This window comes from Notechis scutatus, chromosome 2 (genome assembly GCF_049901735.1).
Source record: "Notechis scutatus isolate UNSWTSFEM ecotype Mainland chromosome 2, rNotScu1.2, whole genome shotgun sequence".
NCBI lineage: Eukaryota > Metazoa > Chordata > Lepidosauria > Squamata > Elapidae > Notechis > Notechis scutatus.
Genome location: NC_142010.1, coordinates 146,954,382 through 146,975,857, shown reverse-complemented (window position 1 = coordinate 146,975,857; position 21,476 = coordinate 146,954,382). Strand labels below are relative to the sequence as shown.

The window sequence follows — 21,476 nt, the reverse complement described above, 5'->3', positions numbered from 1 at the left end:
TCATTGAATCCTGTTCAGGCCTGCACAGATATGCATATTCTAGAATCTAGGTATATGGTTTTGCATGGGATACAGCCTCTAATATACATCTTCCTATCCTGAATACACCAACAGACTTTTGGATGTTTATATGTGTACATATTTGCCGGATTACCAATAATGGCGGGATCTAACAAATTATGGAAATGGTTATGTATAGCTTCTGATTAGATGGGATGAGGAACATGAACCAAAGGTTCAATCCAGTGGATTTTCTTCCCCTGATAAGGCTAGGTATTAAACAGTTGGAGTACAATTGAAAAAGTTATGGATTTGCATAACAGTAATGTTAAATGATAAGGGAAGTAGTATTTTATTCCCATTTTAATTTATAAGAGATAATAGCAAAATGTAGAGGTTGCGGAACTTTGTTTTTATTTTACATCATTTCATTTATTGTTGCGTTGCTTTGTTTACTAGAACCTCAAGATCCACCGACTGAAACAAGAATATAGACACATAGAATTAAAGAAGTTTTAATTAAAGAAACTTGAGATTTTCCTTGTATCCCAGAAATGAAACCAAGTCGTACCAAAAAAATCTACTTTTTCTTATTCCTTTCCTGTTTTCATCATATTTCTGTATGTAATGTATATTTATATATATTCATAAATTTATGTATATTCATAAATAATGTATATTTATGAATAATTCCTCAAGTTGTTTAAGCGACAACCCAGATCATACCTAAAATCTTAATCCAATTTTAAAAACCTAGTAAGGTCTCTCTCAGAGATTGCAGGTAAATTTCAAGGATAGATTTCATAATTCTGAAGAATTGTAGATAAATGATTAAAAGTTCAGTATCTTAAATTCAAATCATATAAAGATCTAACCAGTAGATCCCAAACTATTATCTTCCCATTTCTGCTCTGTCCTAAACTAGGTTTACATTTCCAACGGTTAAGAATTAAATTGCTGTTTTAATTCTTTGTTTTGGCCACAGACTGAGAGGGAAAAGGCAGCTTGGTGATTTCTATCCCAGACAGTAATACTTACACTGTACCCGAGAAATATCTACATTGTTTCTTACAATTATCCCATGGGAAATTACTATGGCATACAGTTGGATTTTCCCAGCAGTAATTTAATCACCAAATTGCTACTAGTTATGTGCAATCCCTATTGAAATAAAAATATGTCCAGTTACTCTTTCAACAGTGAGGACCTGAAAAGCATATTCCATTCAGCATTTTCAAGTCCAACAAGGGTTATTATAAACTCTCTTTTGAGGATTTTAATGAAAAGGTTAGAATTGAAACTATATGATGGATGGAGAACCTGAGGGTGATGTCACTGGCTGGAGACAATATAGTGTCCATCTCCAAGATTTTAATAAAAACAATTGTAATGTTAAGTAAAAAATATGGCATAGTTTTTCTGGGACTATGGCACCTCTTATTAGGAGTGGATACAACTGAACACACCCAAATCACATTCTCACTTTATATACAAATGAAGCAACCAAACTAAAGTACAAATAGGAAGATTTTGGATGTCTCAGAAACAACTGCCATCTATTGGGTTATTCCAACTGCCTTTTTTATACATTGTGCTAGCTCCATCCTTCACTGACTGCTACTGCCACTCCTCCCATTCTCCCTTCTTGACCATTTCTCCCATTAAAGTCAGCTATGGGTCAAAATGAGTGCCCTGAAGAGCCACATTAATCAGGTTTCAGGATGGGTGCAGCTTTCTGGTAAGGCAGACTGCCATAGGTTTTACTCTGGCCATTCCTCAGGGACACCAACTATTTTGAAGAACTTGCAGCTCTCAATCATTTTCTCCAAATAGCATTCAAAGCAAAATATTGACGTTGGGGCAGCTCTTTAGAGTGGCTGTCTATCATCATGATGCCTCATATGAAGACTCTGGAAAGGTGCTAGAGAAGGCAACCCTTTTGCAAATGCGAAACTCTTAGCCTAATATTGTATTGTGAAAAGCTGCCAAAACAAACAAAACACTGCACGTACTGCTATAGGCAGTATCTTGGGAATACAATTGGTAGGGATTCAGTTCAAATCCAAATCCTTCCCTGATCTGAGTGGACTACCTCATTGTATCTAAAGGTAGAATTGGCAACAGAGATTCTTTAGATGTTATTCTGGATTCTGCATTTTGGAGTGATAAAGTCCTAGGAAAGTGAGACCATATGCATGGTCTGAAGACATCTTATGGCCTTAAAGTCTTTGTAACATTCATGAATGTTGACATACCACAGACCACAGATGAATTAACTGACATCCCAGAGCTTCATGTGGCCCCCAAAGCAGCCTCTAAAGACCTTCAAAATTTGATGCCAAATTATACTTTTAGTGAAGCATATGAATTAAATTATTAAAAACATGACTGGGAAATAAATTCAATCAAATTAACTTCAGCTGTTTCCAGGCCTGTTTACTACATTTTGGGGACTTGGCTGGCTCCAAAACCAAAACATAGTTTTCAGTACAAAAAAAAAAAAAGCATTGCACCTAAACTTTCCCATCTTTATATCTATCCTAACTACATTTCACCCCTTCCCTGCTTTCTTTAGACTCTGATAATGAAAGAGCACCCTGGGGGCCTTGGAAACAATGTCTATCTTACCTCATAATTGTGTGTAAGGTTGAAGTTGGCTGTCATAGTGCTAGAAGTGAGGATGCCAAGCTCTGCATCAGGATCCTTTCCCCAGAACTCAGTAGCTGCCTTCATTGGAGTAATATCTGTTGGAATCTCATTCTTGAAGGTGGTGGGAAGACATAAGATGTTAAAGGAATATATACCTTATTTGGCAACATAGATTTAGCAATGTGCACATAGATTTGCACAAATTCTTTAGGGGTTAGAAATATGCCAGCAGCCAAAAGCCAACTAAAGTGGTCACGATATAAGAGAAATTCAGGCCAATAAAATCTAGTACCTTGAGGTTAGAGCAGAAATAGCCTTTCATACCTCCATGCCTAAGAGATGTGCTTGGAACTTATTATAAAAGATTAATCTTTCAGTGTAAAATCTCCTGGCATCATACCTGCCAAGTTCCTTGAGGGTTTAAACACTGAAATACATTTGGCAGCACCTACTAGTTAAACCATGTTTGCTAGCAGATCTAGGAGTGGAGTTTGGTAAGAAAGGGGAAAAGCTCCAGTAGATCAGAGGCTGTACTATATTGGGAAAGAGGCAGAAATGCAGCTGCGCTTTCAAGCACATTAAGTACAGTTTTTCACTCTGAGACTTACAAAACTTAGAACACCTGGTAGGAAAATTCACATTTGGTGCCATTCATTTATCTGGAAATCTGTAAAGAGATAGCAAAATCTATACGAGGAAAAGAGTTTCTTCTGCCAACTTGTCCCAGCCCATCAACAATCTGTGAGTAAACTGTATAGGCTGTTGACATCAATGTGCTGGGTATGTCATTTTCTAGGACAGGTGTGCCTGAAGGTCAGTGAATTGTGTTCCCTGCTGCAGTGTTATCTTCTGATATCTATGTGAGCTCATAGCCATTCTTTTAAAGTCTACTTCTAATTTATGTATTCCAAGTGTTATGTTCCCATGAACATCCAGCAGATCTTGAGGCAAGACAAAATAGCACCTTGGGAAGAGTATTATTTCATTATTGCAGGTGACTTCTACACATAGGGAAAGTTCCCCTGAATATGGACTTAGAAGGGGAAAAAAGGGGGGTTGATGAATATATGTAACTGCAGAAGGAACATCACTCGATGTTCTAAGAAAGAAATAAGGTTTGTGGATTGGCAATTTTGAAACTCAAAGTTACTAGGGAAAGAGATGCTATGTCAGGAAATCATATAATCTTTTTGGTTACTGATAATCCTTGATTTACAATCGAAGTTAGAACGACACTGAAAAAACGAATGACTGTTTTTCACACAACCGTTGCAGCATCCCCATGGTCATGTGATCAAAATTCTGACACTCGGCAACTGACTCATATTTATGACGGTTGCGGTGTCCTGGGTCATGTGATCATCTTCTGAGACCTTTTGACAAGCAAAATTAATAGAGAAGCCAGATTCACAACTCCAGTGATTTTCCGTGGCAAGAAAAGTTGTAAAATGGGGGAAAATTCACTTAACAACTGTCTCAATTAACAATCAAAATTTTGAGCTCAATTGTGGTTGTTAAGTGAAGGACTATCTGTATTCTGATGATTCCAATAGGTTGCAGGAGCAGGAAAAGTGCAAAGACAACAGATCTTAAGTAGTCATGTATTTCCTCTCACATGAAATCTTTGCGTACGTCCTTGAATGCAACCAAGTTCTTCAGTTTAAGTATATCCCAAAGTGGGATCTGAATCTGGATGAACTTGTCAAGCATTGAAAGCTAAGCAAGGCAAGGCTTAGTTAACATTTGAATCAAGCATTAACTTGGATGCAGAAAGAAGGCAATGACAAATCACTTTCAAAACTACTGCCAATCTTGCCTGAAGATGCCCTCAAGTAAAGTTGAAACCCCAATGTTTACATCAAAGCTATCATAAAGTTTTTCTGGCGACAGTGTGTGTTTGTGTATGTGTGCGTGTGTGTGTTGTGTCTGTGTACACAAATGTATATTAGTAACTCTATCTTCCATCTATTTACTACTGGGCTAAACCGCCCCTGAAATAGCTTCTTTACAGACTCCTAAGACTACAGAAAAAGCCACCTCCTCAACATTGTGCATAAATCTCCATGGACAACTTTTAATCCTGAAGGAGCTTCTTTTGAAAAGGCAAATCAGTCTAGTAAATTCTTAGAGAACTTGTAGCATTGTAAAGATATCTCAGGATGCAGTAAGGCATGATTGCAAAAATGGACTGACTAAACCAAAAACTAACCAAAGAATTAACTTTGGGGGCTGCAATTTCACTCACATACAATAGGAATCTATATAAAAGGGATGCTACAGCTGTCTACCCGATCAAATGCACAACAAACCTGAACTTTATTGCTAGACAAGTATTTGCAGAATTAGATGAAATGAACTGTGCCTACATTAGGAGAGAAGAAAGGGATAAGTGGGTGGCAAATTCTTCCTGAGAAGAGATTAGACAAGGAAAAGAGAAATGCTTTGTTATTGCCAATACTAAACAGCCAAACAGCTGTAATTCTGATTCTAGAAAAAGGAACTCTGCCAGCTGCTCCATTTGGCGGGGAAAAGGTTCCCCTTGGCCAAGGCAAGAATGATTCACTGGCAGGATGAGCTCAGCATCCCCCTGTCCTGTATTTCACACATTTGGGGATGCTTCCCTGACATAAAAAGGTCATTAGTGGAAGACAAGAGGAAAACAAAATGCAAATATATTTGTTTGATCATAAGCTAAAACAATCAGAACAAAAGGATCAACAATTGCAAAAAAAAATCTGTTAAAACTCTTAAGATAATGTCCAGATTCTATTATAAAATTACAAATTTCTTAAACTGCTAAACCTAGTTGTGCCAGCAAAATTAAACAAGAGTGTGCACAGTATTCAACTACCATAAACCTATAACTTATGATCAACTTACATACATAACCAAGAATAATGGTTGAATCTAAAGCTGTTATTAGCTGTGAGCTATTTGGTACCATTTTTAACATCGCTTTTCACTGCATAGCTAATGCTAGCAGGAAGTTAGGAGAGTCTGCTAATAACCTTTCGGACTTTTTTTTTAAAGCATACAGTTGATCTTCTACAGATTTAACCAGCAGGTTTAACCAGCTTGTGATTGAGTAAAATCTTTACTCAAATCTTCACAGTCTCCTTGCCACATACTGTTCCTTGATATTTTAGGATAAAGGAAGAAAAATAGTGGGTGCTGCCCAAACTGCAAAGTATATAGAACTTTTGCTATTTTCTTTTCAAAATCACCAAAGTAGAGAAAACAGGGGCAGGAACATGAAAAATAGAGAATAAAATGGATAAAAGGAAAGATACCAAACCTATTATCACCAGGAAAGGAAACTGGAGCCAACTATTTTTGTGGGAGTGCTGATTAACAGTTTTTCCTGAATTAACCTCTTCAAGCCACAATACCTTAAAATTCCAATGTCACATTTATAGCTTCCATGGCAGACCCAAACTAGGGCCTATTATTGATAATGCATAATTAATGCAGGAATAGGTTTCCTGAAAATGTAGGCAATTTGCAATTCCAAAAAGTATTTACAAGAATTTTGAATAGGAAAGTTATGTACAAAATGTATACATTAAAAGAAAACATTTGTATGCACATAATTTTTGTGCATGTTATTGTTTCTCTCAATCCTACTGTATGTTGACTATGCAGTGCCTAGAATATTTTTAGCTCTGGGCACCACATTTTGAGAAGGAGATCAAGAAATGGAGTGTGTCCAGAAGAGAACAGCCAAAATGATTAAGGATCTGGAAGGAGGGGGAGGATTATGAAGAACACTTGAATTTATTTAGCTTGGAGAACAGAAGCCTTCAGGGAGACATGATAGCTGACTTCATGTATCTTAAGGGTTGTCACATAGAAGGAGGAATAGAACTATTTGCAGCCATTGCAGAAAACAGGAATAAATCACAGTGGATTTAAATTATTTCATTTGGACAAATGTCCTAAGATGCAAGCTATTCCATAAAGAGACAACTGCCTCAGAAGATAATAGATTCTCCTTTATTGGAAGTGTTGATATAAATGCTACATGGACATCTACCAGAGATGTGCAGTGAAGAGGATTCAACTAAATGATCTCCAAGATCCTTTTTAACACTTACATTCTATTATATCATGTTCAACTTGAATTCTCTGAATTCTCAGAGTGGCCATATTCTGTATTTCTTCCATGTGCTAGACCAAAATATGTTTTCATCTTCAAAATTCAAAACCTGATAAGGTAACGGAAGGGCTTCCATGAGGTTGAGGCATATATTTACAATGTCATTTTTGAAAAGTCACTTAAATCCAGATAAATAGCTGTTACCCCAGCTTTGTTATTCAAAGACAATAAGCTCTGCATATGGTAGCTAAGGGACCCTGTGGTATTTTAATTATAAGCCATTTCCAAAAGATGGACTTTATACAGGTAGTCCTTGTTTAGCTACTGTTTGCAGTTATCACAGTAAGGAAGAAGTAACTGTGGCCAATTATTGCACTATAAGCTTCTCCGATCTATAAAACAAAGGAAAGATGAAGACCATAATTCAATTAATGACTGAGTTGCCAGCCCCAACTATAGTTGACAAATGAGGACTACCTTTATTGTCATTCTGATAGTGCTTCTAAGATATTCCCTCCTGCAACTGTTTAGCACCAGGATCTACATAGCTCCTAAAGCTAATGCATTGTTCATAATTGTCTGAAGAGCAAAGATACATGACTTCACTTCCCAGAGTTCTACACTTATTCGATTTGACCCCAATAGAATAACATCCGCTTATCTGCACCTGAAGATTCCCAATAAGGATGAAACCAATAACACAGTACCTACTGTTGCTCATTATAACTGATCCTTATTCATATAATTGGATATTCGATCAGTGGAAGATGCCATGCCATTTCAGAATTAATGGTTCAATAATAATAAGGCTGAATGAAAGTTTGCATCCTACATAGATTTTAATTAAAATTAATTATTAATTATTTGTTTTAAATTTCACTTTTGAAAATACTGTACTGTCAGAGGCTGATGTCATAGTACCAGGAAGGAGCCAGCAAAAATCTATACAGATATTTTCCTGAGACATATCATGAATTCTTTCAGCTGCCCATCTACATAGGAATTCCTCTGCAGCCCTCTTTCTGGAGTGACCATGAGTTCTCCTGATTTTGACTGAACATCAGAAGGAAAACTGAAAATGCATTGGCCCAGCACTTGATAGAGAAGAACATGTCTTCAGGTGTTCAAACTCACCTCTGTTTGGAACTTTGCAGCCAATCAGGACTAATGGAAGTAAGAGTCCTTGAGCTCCCTAGCCAGAGGCTATTTGCACATGGAACCATCAGCCCTCATGCAAGGCAGTCAATGGGTAGCCATAAGGGCAGAAAGGCCAGACACTCTGCAAGCAGTTCTGCCTGAAGAACCATTGATGATAAAGCAAGAGGAAGCTGCTAATTAGACGGGTTAGGCATGTTAGGAGGCAATGGGTTAGGCTGTCAGGGACCAGAAGTTATTAGATCAGCAGAGAGCAGTTAGTTGCACTCTCTACCTCGCCTGAGGTTGGACTGAGCGAGGACTTCTCGAGGGACTCTTTGTTTCTCTTCTTCTTGCCTCTACCTTTCTTCCTGCCCTTGCCCCTTCCTTTGCCTTTGCCCTTCTTTCCCTTCCTCTGTGGGATGTTCTGCACAAAGAGGGGAGGGGAGCAGATAGGATACAGAAGGGGAGAAAAAAAGAGAAGGAGGGGAGAGAAAAAGAGAGAGAACAGGCACTTGAGAAAGAACAAAAAAAAAATACTTCCCCATTTCCTTAGAACACCAAAAGTCACCACCCATACGTCCAGGCTCAGGCACCAGGAAACCATTCACAAGAGACAGACATGAACATGGCACCAACCCCTTGGAGAACACAGAGGGAAGACCATCACACAACAGATTTATTTGTGGTTCAATATGACCTTCTGGAGAAGACAGATTTGGAAAGTAAGAATATATCTGTTTCTTTTTATCCACATACTCCAAAATTGCCCCAATTCTATCCTCCTCAGGATCCTAGGGAACTATCCTTTTTTTTCAATTGTGGGTTAATCATCCAAGAGACCTAAAGAGCCATTCCCATGAATCACAAGGATAAGTAATCAGAGCAACTTATGAATCTTATCTTTAGGAGATAAGTCCAGGGGCAGATCACTTTAGGGATCTAAAAGAGGTGTGAAGATTTCAACAAATGGTGGAATGGATACAGCTAAAGTAACACAGGATGGTGTCTCAACATTTCCACCACCCACCAGATTGCTACCGCTTACAGTGAAAAAGTTCCAGACACAGCAAACAATTACAACACTAAAATGATGGCACGTTGTGATGGCATCATCATGCAGATGCAGTGATTGTGTACTTCTGAGGAAGCGACATTCAACAGGCCCAAATTTCTTAGAGGCAGGGACAAGATCTAACAAATAGACAAACTTACTTTCTTTTTTTTCAACAAGTCGCTCTTTTAACCATTCTTCCCCAAGGAAATTGGAAAACACATGGTTAAAATAGCTACAGGACGACTGCAATTGACAAAATCTTGAGTGATGGGAGAAGATGGGGTATCTATAAAAATCTACAGCCAAAAGTGTATAGAGGGGCATTTATATTATTTTATAAGGATTTCCCCAGGTTGCTTAATGCCCCTGAAATTCTCTCACTCTCAGTAGCTGTTTCTTGATTTTATTAAATTAGCAAAGTCAGTATCAGATTCTGCCCCATTCACCCTAAGAAGATTGAGTCTTTAAATAAAAATCAGGAGGAGCTAACCAATGAAAAATTCTCAAAAGGCATAAACTCTTATGCACTACAGCTTACTTCATCCAATGCATCTTGTTTGTTTGTCTGTTAAATTTATTTGCCACCCATCTCACCATGGGGCTAGGCTGGGTAGCTTACAACAATAAAACAGTGGGAAAAATGATTAAAAATGTAAACATAACAATAGCAAAGGAATAAAACAATTTAAAATAAACAATGGAAGTACAATAATATGAAATTAAGGTGGATGGGAAACAGGAAATGAAGGGGGGAGGTGGGGTCAGCTAATTAGTCCAGTAGCCACCTTCAGTGATATATTCCCCCATTGGGTCTCCAGACCAACCAGCAGAGCCAGGTCTTCAGGCCTTTACAGAAGAATAGGAAGAAGGGGGCAAACCTCACCCCAGGGAGCAGGATGTTCCCATGGCTGGCGTTACAGCAGAGAAGGCTCTTCTCCTGGATCCTATCAGTCAGAGTTCCTTGACCAAAGGAATCCTCAGCAGGCCTCCTCTGCTGGCATGAGTAGGGCAGGCTTGTCTTAGTGGGATGAGACAGTTCATCAGATAATCTGGACCTATGTCATAGAGGGCTTTAAAGGTCATAATCAATAACTACACTCAGAAGCAAACTAGCAGCCAGTGCAGCTTGCAAAGCAGCAGTGTCACATGGGCCATTTTACAGGCCCCAAGGACTGCTTGTGCTGCTGCACTTTGTACCAGTTGAAGTTTCCGAATGCATTTCAAGGGTGGCCCCATGTAAAGCACACGGCGGTAATCCAGAGTAGAGATGACTAGGGCTTGAGTGACCGAAAGCAGGGGATCTTGATCCAAAAAAGGCTGAAGCTGGTACACAAACCAAAGCTGTGCAAAGGCTCTCCTAGTCACGTCCATCCCTGATCTTTGAGTAGGAGCTGCGAGTCCAGGAGAACCTCTAAATTGAGGACTGGGTCTGAATGGGGAAGTGCAACCCCACCTGGAACCAAAGATGTCAAAGACCCTGATCTAGAAGCTCCATGCACCCAAAGCCACTCAGTCTTGCCTGGATTCAGTCGTAGCCCATTGTCCTGCATCCAGGCCCCTATAGTCTCCAGTCACCATGAGAGGGTAGCGATAGCATCACTCAAGTCACCAGATGTAGAGATCTAAATTGGGTATTATCAGAATATTAATGATATCTCAACCCATAGTTTAATATATAGAGTAACATGGAGAAAGAGAGGCTTTTACTATTTAAGTACAGAGAGCAAGGGCTCCGTAGAGCTAATCAACCAGGTGCTAGTTTCATTCTCACAAGCAGACATCTTTCTTTGGGTGTCTGCAGGGAACTTTGGCACAGAGGACTTGGCCAGAAACCTGGCTATTAACAGCTCCTACCTTTTGGTTGCCTACCTACCTCTTCTGCATCCTGGGTCTGCAATTTGTAGATGAGCTGTCTGTTGCAATCAGGCATGTAATCCTGGCAATATTGGGCAGCAGCTGCTGGATCTGGCACAAGCAGTAATTGTTGGAGATCACCCTGAAGAGGAAGAAGCACAGCACAACCATTCAGAATCTCTCATGAACATATGATATGCTTATGCATTTTCAATCCAAGACTTTATTGTGTAGAAAATTTTCTGTATAGTATATATTTATACTCTTAAGAACAACTCTAACAAAGTAAGATTACAGCATGTCTATCTTTAAAAAATTACATATTTTTGTTGTTGATTCTTAAAGAATATTAACTCAGATTGTCATTTTCCAGAGCTTAACTAGTTAGCCTTCCTCTACTAAATTAATGGGCTGTGAGAATAACCCTGGAAGACAGGATGAGGAGCCACAGCCAGGGCAAAGGCCAGACAAGAGATACCTCAACCCACAGAACGAATGGGGTGGAGGAAGCAACTCAGGAGGGACCTAAACCTCTGGGAAGAAAAGGCATAAGGGGGGAGGGGAGAAGTGCTTTCAGCTTTACAAGATTATAGTAGCATGCTTCTTCTAAATCTGTTAATCCTTTGAGGTAGGCCAGAAAGGAAATCAAACCATGAGTACTAATAGTCTTGGTTTGGTTTCCTGTCTGGACTACCTCAAAGGATTGACACTAATCTTGCTAGGCTCAAAACACTTTTCCCCTCCTTTGCCTTTAGTAAATACTAAACTAATAAGGGTCCCTTTTCCAACACTTTCTCCAACTGTATTTCTGATGAAGGGTGAGATAGTTCTCATCTGACCATTGCCCTGGCTGTGGTTCTTCCTCCTGTTTCCCAAGGTAATTTCAACCATTTGCTTAAAGCTGGATAAACCTCATTGCTGTGGCTCAGTTTGGCCCTAGCTGGTATTCAGTTGCTTTAAGTTTTAAATTGTCTCATCAATACCCAAATCAATTTAACCATGGCCCTGGATGTACCTCTCTCATTCCACTGTGTGCAGATCTCACCTCACTACTTACTTGATTCAATACAAGTGGAACAAACCAGTTGATCTGTCAGTCACTCTAAATTTTATGGTCTTTTAACCTTGCTCAAGAAAGCCAAACACAAATACCTCCTGCCAATTATGAAGTTTGCAAATAACTATGTGCAATTCAAAAACTTGGATATTTGTATATTAACCACATTTAGTATGACAAAGAATGTTCACTCACTCGTTTCTGTCCTCTCCCTCTCTTTATGGCTTAGAATCAGAATGCCAACAATAGCTATATTAAATTTTTATGACTGCATGTGTATACGAGCACACTCTCTTATGCAGCTGACATGCCCCAGCCCCTCTTGCTCAGCCAGTGTGACCCTAGCAGTCCTGTTGCACAGAGAACATTTGCTCCCAATTAATTATCTCCCAAAATATGGCCAGTGGGCCAACTTCCAGAAGAGCTCACAAAATCGCTGTTCCCACCTGCTCAGTTGGGACCCACAATTAATCTGCTCCCAGCATTCTTGAGGAGATGGAAAAGAAGAGAAATTAAGAAGCAAGATGGGGGGCGGGCTACAGTGAGTCACAGTCCAAGGCATGAGGTCAGGTAGGGACAGAGAGGGCTACATCAAGGCAAAGGAAGCCCTGTGGTTAAAAAAGGAAGTCACAAGGGAAGGAGCAAAAGCAGCCAGAACTGGGGAAATGTCAACATTCCCACAGTTCAAAAATAAACACAGAGAAGCATATATGCACATAAATGAACCCAAATAACTGCAAATTCCAATTATATACACATGCAAGAAAACCAAACACTGAAGAACCCAGTTGATATATAGATGACAACAGCACATGGTAGCCAGGTATACAACATGGTCCAGAGCTTGCCTTTATTCTTTTAAAGATCACAATATTCTCATGGCTAGATTTATTATGTTGATTCTTGAGGACATTAAACATTCACACACTCCTTGCATAGAAAAATAGGGCTGCAGAGGTCCCTGGTGGAAGCAGATTATTTGAACCCATTTCAGTCTGGTTTCAACCCTGAATTCAACATGCATGTGACAATGATGGTCTTTGATAGTGATCTCTTGGAGGACCAGGATAGGGATATGGCATCCTTCCTAATCCTGCTTGATCTCTTAGCTGCTTCAATATTACCATTCATTATTTCTTCTGAATCACATCCAACATTTGCAAGTGGACAACAGTCTGTGTCCCATTCTTGTTATTATGTTTCTTAATTTTCATTATTAGAACTTTTAAATTGTTTGCATTTTCAGCTGTTAGAGTGGTGCCATCAGGATGGTATGGGTTTTTGGTATTTCTTCCTCCAGTTTTAAAACCACAGTCATCATTTTCCAATCCTTCTTCCATCAACATATTCAGCATACAGGAGTGCTTTACTGTTGCTTTCACCCATTTATTTTGAAATGATGCTTTTGAAATTGTCACTAATGTAATCATCTATACAACATCTTCATATATTGTTGTTGCCCATTGTAGGGTGGTTGGATTAAAAAAGAATTACTACCAGTTCTGTGAGCATGGCTTGGTGGGTGTGGCTTGGTGGGCATGGCAAGGGAAGGTTACTGTAAAATCACCATTCCATCCTCACCCCACTAACCTGCTTTCCAGTTCCGTTCTCCTGTGCAGGGCAACAAAAGAAGACTCAGCCAATCAGCTGGGACTTGGGAGGCAGAGAATAGCCAGTCAGAGGTGGTATTTGCCGGTTCTCCAAACTACTCAAACCTTCTGCTATCAGTTCTCCAGAACTGGTGAGAGCCTGCTGAATGCCACCTCTGGTACTAGCTGCCCACCTGCTTTAGCTGGGCAGCTGGGGTGGACTTTATGCTCTGAGTGGCTCTACTTGGAATATATACCCCTGGCAAGGACTCTGGAGTTCCTTGTTCCTCCTTTCCAGAAACATCCTTCCTTTCACCCATGATGAGGTAACACAACAGGACCCAAGGGAGGGAAGAGTGGATGCGAATCCATAAATAAGCAATTAACATACTGCAGAGTTTCAAAGGACTGAAGGTATGTGTCTATTGATTATTTAAAATAATGTCCTTCACACATTTAAGTTTAAACTTTACCACATGCCACAATGAACACGACTGCAGCATACACAGAGATTTTGCAGAACTGGAAGAATGGAAGAGAGCTTCACAAGGCCCTTTCACCTAATTATAGCAATGATAATTTATAAAACTATTCAGTTCTTCCTGCAAGATCTGTTTAGTCTTGAATCCCACATCTATTATTTTTATCTTGAATCCCACCTCCACTGGTTCCCAATTCTTTTGAATGCATGTTTTTTGCTGGAAATAGAAGAGAAGACTACAAGATGGAAAATCTCTATGGAAAAAGGCATCTAGCCCAGCTTGGGAACATTCCTCTGGATTCCACACCACCTGTCCCACACTCCACTGCGGAGATCCTTGCCACCATCTTCATTACAAAAGGGAGTAGCTACCACCCACTGCTAAGCCGGCATTTCTAGGCATTCCCTCAGTCACTGCCCAAATTACCAGAGGCAGATGGCCCTAAGCCAAGGTTTTCCAAGCATTACAACAAGAAATGCTTGTTCTTGGCCACCCCCAAGCCAATAACAGCCTAGATGCCTTCAAAAAAATGTTGTGCCCTCTGACATTTTATGCCTGGAGAAAGAATGTATTGTGGGGGGAGAGGTGGGGTAGTCAGGCTTTTCTCTGCTTCCACGGCTACTGAAACTAATGATGTCCTTTGTAGATGAGAAATCCCTAAGTTGTCTTCCTGAAAAGTCTGATCCCATGCCTATTCTGGAATGCTAGTGGCATACAGAATCTTCTCTGTCTTTTTCTTCTTCTATCCTTTCTTTTGTTTCTGTTTCTTTACTCTCATTCATTAGCAATGTTGTCTGTTGAGTTCTTCGTTCTGTAGATTTTCTATATTTTATGGTTGTTTTTTCCTAATTATCACCCACCCTTTAATCCAAACTGTCAAGATTCCCCTCCTTCACGGATACTTAACTGAAAGCCTTCTCTCTCATTCCTTGGGAGTTGAAGATGATTTCAACTATTATCTATAGTGTTTGCTATCAATGAGTTCATTTTCTTGCCACAAAAGAAAAAAAAAAAAGAATGGTTCCCAAATCTCAGCACTGTCATTTTGGAAGGCCCCTTCCCAAAAATTCCCATGGCTGCTGATCACAGACTGTTTCAATTAAAAAAAAGGCCTCCACGGAAATCAGCCAGTATAAGCATGCAAAGCCAGACTCTGCTGAGTATTCTCAACCAGGCAGGCAGCAAGTGCTGAAGAGGGAAGGCAGCAATGGGAAGATGACACAGAACACAAGTCGCTGGCTTTCCATGCTTGCAAATCAATTTGGTTTTCCCCCATGGGAGCAGAGCAGGGATAGAGCAGAAAAGGCCATCTGTATTCTGTGAGGTTTTGTAGCTATATGAAATGTATTCTGGTGCAATTTGTCATCCCAGACCCATAAGCAGCCTCCTGTAACCTTGCCAGCCACAGGGAAAGAGATGGCACAATTGGCATGGAGGGAGAAAGATCTAGAATCGGGAGATGCTAAGATGGTTGTGTGAAAAGGTGAGGTAGTGGGAATTTGTACTCTAACATCATTAGAATCAGCAAGGAGCCATGTATAAGTTATTTTCAGCAGTGTAACTGATTTATACTTTCACTGGAGTGGGAAAAATGATTTGAGATTTGTGAGTAATTTTTTCCTACCTCAAAAATGTCTTCATCTGGTCGACGTGCCCCAAGCAAGGTGACCCCATCAATACTGACAACTGGCTGCTTGCTTCGCTTCAAGGGCAACGTTATAGCATCTTCACAGTCGATGTTCAAAGATACGCTTTCACCTTTCACACTCAGAGCAATGCGGTGCCATCTGGTAAAAAACAGTAAAGCAACTTAGTGGGACAAGGCAGCATTAGCATGAGAACTTCAGAGATAGATCCAGATGAGTTTATTATTATGCAATCATTCTGCCTTATTCACACACAAAAATGGTATATTCCAGTTGTAACCCTCCCAAGAACTCTTACTATCTTACTTCATTCATTCATTCATGTATACTATGAAACAGAATAACTGCAGAATGTCTTTCCATTAATAATGCAATAAGCATTCCATTTGGAAGCATCACAGATAAATCTTATTTTCAGCTGGCAGCTCGGTGAGTTTTGCTAACATGCTAAACTGCCAAATATGTTTTACAGATTCCATCCTTTTCCTTTATGTGAACCACTAGATTTCACAAAAAGCCAAAGATTAGCACTGTGGTAGTTTGCAACAATATAGAATACATGAACCCACCTCCAAATTAACAGCTTTTAAAAAGTGTCTGAAATCTCATGACCAAAAGTCACAAGATTTTACTCTTCCCAGTGGAACTTGACAGTTTTGTTGACAGTTTTACTGTCATAATGTTGACAGTTTTACTGTCATAATGTTGACAGTTTTACATAATGTTTGCCTATAATATTTTTCCTATAAACTATGAGGTCAACTACAGATGTGGTCACTAAAAAAAAAAAAGGTAATAGCTGTGGAGGAAGAAGCCAGTCATTAAACTTTTCTGCAACTTTTAGTAGGTTTTCATTAATGTATTGTCATAATTACTCCATGTTTGGGCTGAGAGTTGGATAAGGAAAATAACTCTAAGGTTACCCAATACAATTCATGCCTGAGGGGGAGGATTTGAACACAGCTCTGACATAAATCAAACCCAATATTCTATGCCATCTTTCCCCTACCTCTACTCTCCAGCTGTGCAAGGCTACAATCCTCATGCTGACTGAGGAATAAGGAAATTGTGCTTAACATATCTAGAAGGTGCCAGATCAAGAGAGCTGTTCTGAGCATTATATGACAGGTACCAAAAATGGTTTTTTTTAAAGAAAAAGTACTAGTAGTATTTGATTTTCTTATAGAGCTTTGATCATCAAGATAATATATTTAACAGTGACATCAGTTCAATAAACATTGATGCATGTAAGAAAAGAGAAATTATGCTTTGGTCACACAATTTTAGTTCTATTAAACCATCTAGGAGAGGGGTGTCAAACTCAAGGCCTGGGGGCCAGATCCGGCCCACAAGGTACTTAGATCTGGCCCGTGGGGGCCGCCCTGGAAACAGCAAAGGACCGGCTCGTGGTGCCTCTGCCAGCGTAAACAGAGCTCGGGAGGGTCACAGGTGGCTCTCACAAGCTCCATTTTAGCTGACAGAGGGTTGCAGGAGGCTGTTGTAGCCAAATATGGAGCTTGCAAGGACTGTGGGCAGCCCTCCTGACCTCCATTTTCACTGACAGAGGGTTGCAGGAAGCCATCCCAGTCAAAAACAGAGCTTGGGAGCCCGTTTTTGCGGGCAGAGTGCTCAGGCCACCATAGGCATTCCTGACACGAGTGACGATGAGCTGGCCATGCCCACTCCGGCCCCCTGAGGTCAAACACAATCCTGATGCGGCCCTCAATGAAATTGAATTTTGAGTTAACACCCCTGATCTAAGACATTATAGAGTTAACTTTGTTTAGTAGTTGCTCTTTCTTAACTACCGAAGAAGTTGTACTTTACTGCAGTAGCTTTTGCAAACCACAATTGTTAGATTTTGGCATCTTTAATCCTGGGATTAAAATCAAAACTGTTGATGTATGTGAGTTGGTGTGTGTGTGTGTGTAAATATTACCTCTCTCAATCTATCACAACAAAGAACCTATAATGTATCCCTTTTAAAACCACTGCAAAAGTAATCCTATTTTAAAAAATCATACTCAAACTAAGTAATATTTCAGTCATGTCCACATGTGTGTGATAAGAGAACCATTTCTAAATAGCTCTCTTCTATTTTTTTCCCCTACCCCAATATCCCAACTCACTTGCCATCAGCCAAGTTGACTCTGTGAAAATGAGGATAATCCTCAGGCGCTGGGAAACCCAGCTGGTCTTCATAGAGAAAGACGGGGGAACGTCCAATCTCTACACCAAGCTGCTGTACACCACGTTCATCATGCAGGGAAAACAAAAAAGATTGGCTGCCTTTGAGTGCTCTCATTGTGGCTAATATTGAAAAGTCCACTGGGAAGGGGCCATCTGCAAGAGGAGGAGATAATGCATCCTGAGAAACCAACAGAACCAGGAACCAAACAAGTGTTTTAACCCATCCCCAAATGCTCTCCCCTTTCACCACTTTGAGGGCTCTACACAATTCCTAGTAGTCCTGAATCTCTGAAGGATTTATTGCAGAATAAGTACAGAATTTAGAAAAGATTCCCACTCAATTTCAAGCCGGTCCTAGTTTCCCACATGGCCACGTACAATGCATGCATTTGTACTCAGCTTTTCACAATTTTAGGAAGCAAGTTTTGGGAGACATCTGTCTTCTGCACTTTGAGACATCATTTTGAACACGTTCAAGGGATGAGGCCCTAAGATACGTATGTAAACCGGCTTTGGGGTTCGGCTAACTATGCAGATCCACATAGATATATTGCTTTACATTACCAGGGAAGAGCTGCCTGGTGGGGGTGATGAAATGAGTGTGATTCTCCAGGCGGAAGGCCAGGTCAGTTTCCTCCGATCCATTCCTCTGAGTGCAGATGCCAGCAGCGATGGTGACCCCATTCTTGCCCTCCCGCACACCAAACGCCTGGAGCACATCCACAAGGCCATCTGGAAGAGAAGCACAGGACACGGTCCATCCCAGCCTCACAGCGAAAAAAAATAAGTACGGCTCATGCTTTCCAGCTCGCTGCTTTTCCTTTCTTGCGAAGCCTGTTTTACCCGAGGCAACAAGATGTGCTTAGAAAATAATGGGAAACATGTCTCAAATTCCTATCAGCTCTAATAGAACTACTATCGCTCATCACTATTAAGATACAGCTGAACACAAATCGTCTGGGCAAAAAAGAGACACTGAAAGGAAAATCACAAGGGGTGCCTAGAAAGATTATTTATATAAGGCAAAACTATGTTGCTGTTATATGTAATGTTTTTGTATGCTTTTCCCTGTTTCCCCAAGCAGGTATATTCAGCGCAGTCTTTTCAAGGCAGAAGATAGCAGTGAAGCACATCCTGAAAAAAATGTATACTTATCTGCTGAATACAAAGTGTTCGAAATATTTTTTATTTATTTGCTCAGGTGGAGACATTCAAGGGGAGTCCATTCAAGAATAGAGGAAGGTAGGATTTGCAGCAACTCTACATCAAACACCTTGACTAGAATTGGAAATTTCATTCAAAATGGATATTCATTACAATTATAAATCATAAAACTCTATCAATAGCCAGATCTGCTGGAAAAGATTAATGAGACAGCCATTGGCTTGCTTTGAATAGCAAAGCTATCATAGCCTCACCTGAATTCTTTCAAAATCCTTCCAACCCAAAGATGGGTTGGTGTCTTATATAGGCTCAGCTCAGGGCATATAAGTTTGCCAGATAAGGGGGGAAATGTTTCTGGTACCTAAACAATGCCACATGCCTTTAGTTTCCAAGAAATGGAAACTGGAATTATGCCCCTTAAAACTCAAGTTGTCACCTTCACTATATTTTATTTCAAAACAAATAAACATACTCTGTATGAACACCTTAAAATATACATTGAATGAATGGGGGGAAAGATCAGCGTATCTCCTTCCTGTCTTTCCAGCACAAAAGTTTTTAAAGACGTGCTAAGCTCTTGAATGAGTCCATATATAATAATCTGCAAAACCCAGGTATATTTGATACCTGAAAAATGCAAATCCCAGATATTTTTGAAACCCAAACAATTAATTTTCTCATTAGAGTGATAACACTATCCAGCTCTACGTGGACACTGGCCACTAAATAATTAAAAATGTGCAGCCCAACTACAAAGATTGGCCCTTGCCTTGGGAACACATGATTTCCATCCTTGGCAAGACAAGGATGATGTATAGCAGCTTGCATTCTGGCCTGATTCAGTGAATGGTAGCACATCCTCTCATGTCTGGTGAAGTCAAAACCACCCTAGGCATCATTATCTTATGTTGCCAAGTTAATTCTTTCAAGTTTGGCTGTGACCCCAATCTGTAGGCTTCCCCAGGACTGACTGCAGTGTGGAATATAAAGCAACACATTGCTAGTCTAAGCACCTTCCCAACCAGCATTCCTGGCCATGTCCCATCCCCCCTCATCCCACCCCACTCCCTTTTTACCTGATCCATATGGCTGCCCCCATTGCAGACGTAGAATGAAAGGAGTGTTAAATAAAACACAGTTAAATAAGACTTCCCCAATACTATTGGCAAACCAGCCTCAAATCCTCTGGCTGTTTGCCTTCATTTCTAGGTGTCCAGTGAAGCGCACTTAACTGAATAGGAAACATCTTCTAGGAGTGCAGATTTCAGCCGCACATGCTAATAATTAGGAATCTGTCAACGAATAGGTTGGTTACTGAAAACATCCCACTCTATATTTTAAATATTACTAATAGACTGTGACCAGAAAGTTTCATGCCTATTTCTACACAGCATGGATAGAGAATCTTTAAGAGCTGATGGCAACATTTGTAATTCTGAGATAATACTGTGGGCCCTCTCATTAAAAATTAGCAACTGAGGATTTGATCATTCATAAAGTGGTTGCCAGAGGTATTTGACCAATTAGGGACATCCATTTACTAGGACACAGACCTGTGAGGTTGGTCTTCGTCTTCTCATTTAACATTTCAAAAATCCCTTTCATTGCTGCCAGTGTTGCACCTCCTCCTTCTTCCTGAATCACTAAACTTCAGCCATCCATCATTTTTTTATTTCTAAGGAATCCCAGTAGTGCTGAAGGCTGGTGCTTTGGTTTGATGCTTGATAGCTTCCCACTTTAAAAAAAAATTAAAGAACCTAAAAAAATAAAAGTCAATAGGCCACAGAGCTTATTGGGCACCAAGAGTGTGATTTTCAGGCACATTCTTGCCATAGGCATCATGTTGTCCACCCTGGTACATTCATATCTCAGACTATTTGTTCATTTGTATGTATATGTATATGTGCGTACATGTGTACAAAACCTCATCTTTCTTATATATTCCTCCACTAATAAATTCCAAGAAAAATTATCTAGCAACAAGTAAAACTCATTGTTTATCAGTTATTTCTTGCTTCTTTCTCTCTCAAAATATAATAAAAGACAAGAATGTTTGACTGGCTGAAAAATCCTTTCCTTTCTTAGATGATGGATGACATTTTATCAACAAATGAGGACATCAAAAGTATGTTCCTTCCCCTATTTATTTTATTTTTTTTAAAAAAAATTATTTATTTACTTGTCAAAAGTTTACAATACAATAGAAATAAGAAATAAGAATAAACATAAGTTTAAATATAAGAAATAGGAACTAATAATTGGGGACAATAGGACAGGGACGGTAGGCATGACTGTGCACTTATGTATGCCCCTTACAGACCTCTTAGGAATGGGGTGAGGTCAATAGAGGTTAGTTTGAGGGTAAAGGAGCAGGCTGAAAGAAAAGGGGTTTGAGCAGGTGACAACAGAATCAGGTAGTGAGTTCCAGACATTGACCACTCTGTTGCTGAAATCGTACTTCCTGCAATCAAGTTTGGAGTGGTTTACATTTAGTTTATATCTATTGTGTGCTCTTGTGTGACACAATACTTCAGCAAACTTGGAGCCTTAAATCCATT

The 21,476-nt window shown here is 39.8% G+C and overlaps 1 protein-coding gene across 6 annotated transcripts in view; it reads right to left on the bottom strand.

Moving 5' to 3' along the window:
* COL5A3 (collagen type V alpha 3 chain) overlaps positions 1-21,476 on the bottom strand; it is a 137,438-nt gene that overhangs the window by 92,517 nt on the left and 23,445 nt on the right. For 3 of the 6 annotated variants that reach the window (XM_087956548.1, XM_087956550.1, XM_087956553.1), the window contains exons 2-7: positions 18,319-18,486; positions 17,694-17,907; positions 15,543-15,705; positions 10,810-10,932; positions 8,175-8,306; positions 2,629-2,760 (exon numbers count right to left, since the gene is read on the bottom strand). In XM_087956548.1, the coding sequence (XP_087812674.1) occupies positions 2,629-2,760; positions 8,175-8,306; positions 10,810-10,932; positions 15,543-15,705; positions 17,694-17,907; positions 18,319-18,486 (932 nt within the window). Of the gene's footprint in view, positions 1-2,628; positions 2,761-7,879; positions 8,140-8,174; positions 8,307-10,809; positions 10,933-15,542; positions 15,706-17,693; positions 17,908-18,318; positions 18,487-21,476 lie in introns of those variants that run through there. The other 3 variants (XM_087956549.1, XM_087956551.1, XM_087956552.1) reach the window with 3 other exon arrangements.